The sequence below is a fragment of the Merops nubicus genome, unplaced genomic scaffold, assembly GCF_000691845.1.
Source record: "Merops nubicus isolate BGI_N331 unplaced genomic scaffold, ASM69184v1 scaffold31265, whole genome shotgun sequence".
Classification (NCBI taxonomy): Eukaryota; Metazoa; Chordata; class Aves; order Coraciiformes; family Meropidae; genus Merops; species Merops nubicus.
In genome coordinates, this window is record NW_008610808.1 from 1 (window position 1) to 8,704 (window position 8,704).

Here is an 8,704-nt window from a genome sequence, read left to right on the forward strand (position 1 = left end):
GGATAAGCTCATCAGCAAAGGTGAGCTTCATGGATTTGTGCGGCTTGTTCCCTTTTCCTTTACACCTCAGCTCTATCTGCTTTTGCTTTAGAGCTTCCTGGGACCTCTTGAACTCCTTATCCCTTGTGATACTGTATCCATACCTGTGCTCTTTGAGATACCGCTCCAGCCCGCACTGATAGTTGGCCAGGCTGTTTGGCTCATAAGCTCATCAGCAAAGGTGAGCTTCATGGATTTGTGCGGCTTGTTCCCTTTTCCTTTACACCTCAGCTCTATCTGCTTTTGCTTTAGAGCTTCCTGGGACCTCTTGAACTCCTTATCCCTTGTGATACTGTATCCATACCTGTGCTCTTTGAGATACCGCTCCAGCCCGCACTGATAGTTGGCCAGGCTGTTTGGCTCATATTCCGACCCATCCTTTTGTCTGGCATCCACAAAGAAGGAAGCAAGGTAGGCATCAAGCTCTTTGCACGGGATGACGTAGATCTCCCGAGTCTCAGAGGGGTACTTGGAGATGAGGAACTCGCGGAAATTGCGGAGGGCTGTCTGCGTGCTGCGAATGGTCTTCTCGTTCTGCTCCCTGCTGAGCTCCGCTGCTCTCTCATCCTGGTCTGGAATAGGGAGAAGGGAAAAGTCAGAAGAAAGCAGAAGCAGTGAGTTTGTGAGATGCACTTTTCCCCCAAATTAATTTCCTTAAAAAGGAAACAAAGTCAATTTCACAAATAGCGCTGGAAAACATCATTGCACACCTCTTACACGACTGAAAAGCCAACTTTGATTTTGCAAAGTTTTTAGGGACACAGCTGGGCAGTGGACTTGTTAGAGTTAGGTTAATGGTTGGACTTGATGATCCAACTAAGTCATACCAAGTCAACCAAGTAATAAACCCATTCTTAATTGCTTCATTTGTGAAGCCAGAGGTTGTACTGGTTCCATTTTTTTTTCTCTACAAAAAATAACTACAGCATAATATTTATGACAGTTTAAACTATCTTTAATCACACACATTTTGAAATGTGTACAGTACAAAATAATGCAGCACATTCTAACAAAGGATTTGGTGGGTAAAACTACTACACAGCAACTTGTAATTTACAGACGTACAAGAATAAAAAAAAAAAAACTCACTTAATATGTTCACGTCAGAAGAAATGGAAGAAAAACATGATTATACAGTCTCTCTACACAATCAAGCTGTACTTTGACAATGGAAATACAATCTTGACTATTTATTTTCATTTTGCAGAAGAATCAAATTCTGTAAACAACTCTGTATTACTTCATAAGGCTATACTTAAAGGTTGTTACAACCAGGCGCTGCCACTACTATGGTTGTTGCTGACAGCTCATTTTCAGGCTGATTATAGGCATAAAAAGAAAAAGCTTTTTACATGTAAGTGATGTGTGTACTTAAGGACTGTTTTCTTGGCATATGCAAACTCTGTCTGTACAAGGATATTGCTTACAAGCACCTGGGTGAAACTGTCATTAATGTGACAAACCTTAATGGGTTTAGAAAACTAAGAGCAAATGCAAAGAAGGAAAATTTAAACTATTTGACTATTCTCTGTAACTGCAAATGGAACATTCTTTTTTATCTCTTCCACTTAATAGGCAGAAAAGAGGAAAAAAGCAAGGGTTTTTTGTTCTGTCTCATTGTAAAACGCATAAATTTTGGTGACCTTTCAGCGGTGCCATAGTAACCTTTGTCAGGTGTTTCCCACCCAACAGACACACCGCAGGTGGTATAAGACCAGGTAAGTTCCCACTGCCTCTCTGTCATTCAGGCTCCTGTTGGGCCATGGAGCGATCTATGCTTTGCATCAGTGCTTGTTCCTTGTGCCCACTCTGCCTGCAAGCCTGCTAACAGGGGAGGCAGTCGGGAAAGGAGGGTGTGTCCTCTATCAATCAGTCTCCTTTCCCAGCCCACCAGCAGCGCTTCATGCAGTGCAGAAACATCGATGCACAGCTTGGCAGCTTCTCCTTCCACCCGTCCACAGAGTGACTCTGAAGAGTTCATCCCATCAACTCCACACCACAGGCACAGGCACGGGCAGTAACATGATGCAGGACTTGTCAGCAGGTCAGAAACAGGGCTGAATTTATATCCCCGGGGACCAGGGTCTGTATCTTCATCGTGAGGCACACACTGTATCCACAGCACTCACTGAAACCTGTTGAACGCGTCCTCAAACTGTCTACAAAGCACAGAGAAGTGGGAGTCTGCAGCTGAGGCCTTTGGAGGCTTCTTCAGCCACAAAAAATGCTGTCTCAGAGCACTGAGATCCACTTGAACTGTTCTCAAGGGGAAAAAGGAAAGGTCTTCAGCCTGTTTCAGAAACTCATTTTAATACTGATGTCAGTATTAAAGAGCTCCTAGCAGCCTGCAGTGAAGCCTCATGCTTTAGGCAATGTAGAGGAGGGATCCCTTTATTATGGCTAGATACAAGCTGGTAACAGACAACGCTGTTTGAAGCTCCAAACCAAACATTTATTCTCCTGCCTTGTTCACTGCACCCACCACCACTTCTGATAGCACTGTGTAAGTAATCAGTGCTTTGACTGACAGCCCACAATTTAGGCACTGTTTCAATAAAAACAGCACATATAATGGCTCAGTTTTATACACGCCATCAATCATTTCTTCTTAGAGGACAGCCTGTCACAACACAGCAGTGACACCCAGTCAGTCAGAAAGATGTTATGGCATCTTTCCTTAATCTGCAAAGGAAATTGCCATAACTGCAGCTAACAGTTGTAAAACCCGTGCTGAATTAAACATCCCCTGGAGTTGCAGGAGCGAAACAGTATCCCAGAAACACTGCATCCCTGTGGTGCTGTGGTGTGTTACTCCACAAGGCAGGTGGGAAATGTTATAGATAATGGGTCAGCTCTTCATCCAGCCATATCAGGAGAGCTACATCAATTTTGACTGTGGATCCAGCCTGCAGTGGTAGTGGACTATTCTCTTCCTGCAAGACTGTTCAAATATCAGGGATAACTCATAGCATGGGATGAATGCAAGGAGGCAGTGTGACCCAACAGAGAGAGCCAGAAACAGCCAAAGTCATCACATGTCAGCTGAGCCACTCTCACTGTCTGCACGTGCTCTTCACCCACAGCAAAAGCATATATAAAGATATAGCTGAGCCTAACTCAAATAAGACAGCTCTTTATAGCCTAGGATAGCTGAGGAAAGAGATATAATTCTTCATGTCATTAAAGTCTTACTTCTTCATTTAACCAAGGACATTTCATAGTGCTGAAAGAAAATATATAATCTATCTGCAGCTACCATGGAGACATAAATTATATTCATGCATGCTTTTAATGTCACCAAACTTTCTGGTTTCTGCTAATTTCATAATCTTATTCTCTGTTATTGTGGTGGTTGACCCTCGTCAGCACCTACACACCTCACAGCCACCTGCACACTCCCTACCCCAGAGGGATGGGGAAGGGAATAGGAAGGGCAAAAGTGACAAAACCCATGAGTCAAGACAAGGACAGTCTGAAAGGAAGAGGAAAAAGAAACCCAACTGACAAGTGTTGGAAAGGAAGTCACTCATCACCTCCCACAAGTAGACCAATGCCCAGACAGTGTCTGTCCAGCGCCCACCTCCTCCCAAAAATCTCTTCCTTCAGTTTTTATTGCTAAGCATGATGTCACAGGGCAGGGAGTATCCTCTTGGTTAGTCTGGGTTGGCTGCCACTACTGTGTCTCCTGCTACCTTCTTGCCTACCCTAGACCCAGCTGCCTGGGCAACAAAATGGGGAAAACAAGAAAGCCTTCACACTGTGCAAGTCTGCCTCATCAACAGCCAAAACACCATTGTGTCACTAACACTGCTTTAGTCACAAATCTAAAACACAGTAGGGTATGGGTGGCTGTGAAGAAAGTTAACTCCATCCCAGACAGACCCAGTAAAATTATGCCATTTGGATCACTAACGAAACAGTGTCCAAGATCAGGCACACCTTGCCTCCTTTTCATGTCACCTTTCACAGGCCAAGGAGATCACAAAAGTCATTCTCTGGGTGCAGACTGCAAATGGCCCCTGTAAAATACTTAGAACAAACCCATCTATTCTACACACCTCTACTTTGCCTTCAGGAAATAAGCAAAAAAAAAATAAAAAAGACCTTACTAGTCTGGATATTTGGTATTGATAGCTTCTGCTCCAGCCACACACCCTTGCAACCTTGTTTGAGAAGATTAGGCTGGTGTAATATAATTTTGTTCCTTACAAATCCAGGCAGACTGACAGAAAAATAAAGGCTACAAGAAAGTAATTCAATCATTAAGAACTCAAGACTAAAAGGCATCTCAAGTGCCATCACAGTGAATTTTTGAAGATGTGCATGTTACAGTACAGATCTGTCAAGCTGGGAGAACTGTTGAGGTACAAGACTTCATCTCTTGAGACCAGGTATTGAAAGTGAATGTTTTTTGTCCTGAGAGAGGAATGTTTCCAATGTAACACTTCTCAAATGTTTGGTTAGTGTCACATTGTTGCATCTTCCCGAGTAGAGACCAAGAGGCCGCTTATTGCTTGTTTTTTTAAAAAAAATGTCCCTGGCCCTTCTGGAAACAACTGAAAACACAAGCAGGGATCTACATTAGTTTCTTTGCTACTGCTAACATAAACCCGTTTGCTCTTGGGCCTCCACTGCTCATGGTATCATCAATTCTTCAGTGTGCATGGGTCCTAAAACTGGGTAAAGCACAGAAAAAAAAATCACAAAGTGCTCCTCAGTACAAGAGAATGTCTTTGTGCCAGGAAGGCCCTGAGCTGCAAACTGCTGGAGGATAGGAGAGTGAGGAGGTGTCTTATTTGCTTGCACCTTTCATACAGTCTTCTGTAGGTGTCTGTTGTTAGGCTCTAGGAAGACAGACACTCTCATGTTACGGTCTTATTTTTCCCAGCTAATAAAACAGTCTGAACTAACTAACCAAAAATTCTTGTCATCATTGATCTACCAAGCCAAGCTATCCTTAATGCCTTCTCCTTGTCATGCAACTTTTGGAGTTGGTATTGCTGTTACCCCTGTTTTACAGATGAGGAGCAGATACAAAAAACAGACTTGGAGACACATTTGCTGAGGTCCTGCCCCCTCAGCTTCCTCACTGCAGGAAGGACCTGGCTGGAGCTCTCATGTTTCCTATCTGATCCCACATCAGTTTAATTTCCAAGAAAACCAGAACATGGCAGAAAAAGTAAAACCCAACCTACTGTGAGATCCAGGGTGAACTCCCAACTAAGAGTCTGAAACAGTGCTGAGCAGTTTATGTCACCAAAGAGATAAAATGACCTGGCAGAGATTAAACAGACAGCCTAGTGGGAGACAAGTGTCCCAGGCTAGCCTGCAACCATGAGACAATCCCTCCCACAGAGGAATAGCTGTCTTCTGATCTGCTCATAATTTGATCTTAATGCAGCCAAGATTTAACGTTATCAGCAGAGTTATCAAACTCAGGTTGTTTTCATTTCAGCTCGCACACATACACCCATTCCCTCCAAAAACACCACCTCTGTAATTACGTATGGCAGCAGGAAAGGTACTTGCTTTCCCAACAGACAGATGTAGATGATAGTTAATTTTCAGAGAGGGTTTGTAACATTAGTGGGAGTCGTGAACCTGAGCTATTATTGCACCAGTCTTAAATTCTGCTTAAGGTAGGCAGTGAAATCTCAGAATTACATTAAAAGTAAAGTAAGTTTTTTGGTGGTAATCACACACCAGCCAAACTCTTCTCTACTCAAGAGAAATGGAAAATGCTTCTGCAGCAGACCTGCTTCTGCCAAAACGTTTTTGTTCAGGTGAGAAAGCCTCGTTAACCACACACAAGGCACCACCTATCTCCACGCTGGAGTGCTCTCTCTCCACTCCACAGCACTTTGCAGGTCGGCTCTTGCCCCTGCTCTGTAATTACTGAAAAGCAACAATATCCAGCCTCTTAGCTTGGCCATACCTCTCTCTGAAACAGTTAATGTAAACCTCTGCAGACAAATGAAATTCTCAAGTCAACAACTTCAGTGCACAGAGATCCCGCTGTTGCACAAGGGAGGTAAGGTCAAGTCATGGCAGGGAAAAGCTGGGGGACCCTCCTGGAAGCAGCATTACAGCCCCCCATCAGGAGCAGCTGAATGCCACTGTCGTACTACAGCATCCCCAAATATCAGTCCTCTTTCTGCACCCAAAACTTAGAAAGCTCACAGCTGGGTTTCACTTTATCACAGGAATAACCAAATGCAAGCCATTCTCCTGTCTTGCTGCTGAAGAGTGAGGGTTAGGGCAAAAGCATGAGGTCTTCCCAGCAGAGGTGCCTCCAAGCATTCACAGAAACACCAGAAAATTAAAAATAAAATAAAAAAAAAAAAAAAGGGAGAGCTAAACACTTGGAGAATTATACTTTTAGCATTTTTACTGCCTGGTATGGACCATGTTCCTTGGGGCAGCTCCTACATACACAGGCTTAAATCAAAAATACATATGTTTCAATATAATTATTTCATAGCCAACAATAACCATTTCTTCAGGAAGTCCTAAGGACAAATAAAGCACGCTTCCTGTACCACAATAATTACACTTCTTTAAGCTTAGGCTTGGTGAGTCAAGCGTCAAAAGAGCAAGGAAAACCCAGTGACTGCCTGGGGACTTTCACCAGGTTTTGACATCTAACAGCTTCTGAGCGCTGCAGGATCAAAGGATTAACTTGTTAGATGCAGATTACTGAAGCAGAAGAAAGTGTTCCTGCACTTTTCTTGAATTTCTGCTCCACCCATCTGATGGTGCTAGTAAATTCTGTTTAACAGTTAAAGTTCCCTACTTCCACTGCACTAAGTCAAACTCTATGTAGTTTAACATTTTCAGAAAAGGTTTTTAGTAGCATGTAGAATCTGCAGTATGATAGAAATCTATTAATTAAAATCCATTTATGAAAGGTGTTATGTTTTCCAGTAAAAGCAAATGATGTTTCTATTCAGTTAACCTCCATCAACATTATCAATGAAATATATTACTATTCTAAAATTAAAAAGCTTTAGCTTCTGACAAAGAAAAAGGACACCGATTGCAAGCAAACATGCATGGAAGTAAATAAACTTCAGTAATCTGTATAGTTTTTGCAAGGTACAGAATAGCCTAATAAATGAATGTAATGGTTTTCAGCTGATGCTCACTTTCACTACTTCCTTACCACAACAACCTGAAAAGATGTGAGGTGAAATCTGGCTGGCAACGTCAACAATAAAACTCACATTAATATTAGTAGGACTACTGCATGATCCTCAGATGACAGGAAATTTGTAGCCATGACAAGGGAGTAAGAATTTATGTTCTCTTATGACTGACTGCATCAACCTTTTAGGCAGTAGATACTCGCCATCACTAACGAACGGCAGGACAGCAGCACTCCAGGGATTTTTGATTTGTAGAAGGCTCCCTTCCTTCTCCGCTTGACTCTGTGACACAGGTTCTACAAACACATTTTTTAAATAAAAGAAGTCTATTATTAGAAATAATTTATCTTTCTGATCTTGGTTTTGTCAGGGCTAGTCGAAAAGAGACGTTGTGTGGTAGTTTCCCCTCACATTTCACTTATTCCACTGAACACTTCCAGTGGTACTTCTGGGGCACAAGACTGTGGAGCCTCCTGTCTCCTTTTGGAGCTGTTTTGCGATGCACTGGTGTGAACTGCTGCAGTGCAACACGGGAGGTACTTCCTCTGTACGCCCACAGTGGGGCTATGCAGTCCATCTTTATCCAGATCCCACTTCCACTGGGCAGGAACAAACATACCAGCTCCAGCTCTCCTGGGCTCACCCAGCACTGCAGCACCTCGCAGCAGGACACTACAGCTGCTCCCCAGGGCACTGCATGAAGTACAGCAGAAGCAGAAGACTCTTCACAAGAGCAATGGGGAAACCCATATATCTGGTACTTAGGAGATGTACAGGCAAAATGTATTCAGCTCACAGCTGGACTGGAGTCTGCCATTTTAGCTGCCCTGTTACAAGTCAGTCACCTGGATTATAATGAAGACTTGAGCCAGCTCCAGGTCTACCTGCCCTGCCTCATCCCTCTTTTACTTCCATACCAGCTATTACTTTTACAGTAGGTTTCTAAAAACAAATCCTTTGCATTCTTATAGAATTGACTGAGGTTCAAGGACGCAGCTCTTCATAGAAGTGTAGGATATAAAAGCAATGCTTAGAGTTTTCTATATTGCAAACCTAAAAGCATTCAGAAACTTATTAAAAAACATCAAAACCCTTTCCTTTCAAAATAACTGACCAAATTTTCTTCAGCTGTGTCTGCTTTTGACACATAATTGCTCATCCTTCAGAGCTCAAGTTAAAAAAATCAGGCAGATTGGTGAAGTGGGAGTACTACTGGAGTTAATAAGTGGCAAAACGCTGCCTAGTATGTAAGGCAAATGCAGCTTTATCTTGAGCATGCATCTTTGCATTCAGCCATGTAATAATTTCCAACCAATTTATGGCTAACTCTATTTAGAAAAATAAGTGCTGATTTCAATTTAAGGCTGAAAACAGACATTTTTTGCTAATGGCTTTCTTCAGGTTAAATGTTTAACCCTGGAAAACAGAATTCTTTTTAACCCACGACTTTTTAGCAACAAAGTGAAATGTGGCCCTTTCAAAGCATGTTACTGACTTCATAATCTGTGTCAGAAGGCATT

The 8,704-nt window shown here is 42.6% G+C and overlaps 1 protein-coding gene across 1 annotated transcript; it reads right to left on the reverse strand.

Moving 5' to 3' along the window:
- Positions 1-143: 143 nt before the first annotated feature.
- Positions 144-611, reverse strand: LOC103773653 (the record flags this gene model as incomplete). The annotated part of the gene is made up of 1 exon (XM_008941028.1): positions 144-611. A coding segment is annotated over one exon (468 nt), but the record flags the coding sequence as incomplete, so codon positions are not given.
- Positions 612-8,704: the final 8,093 nt, after the last annotated feature.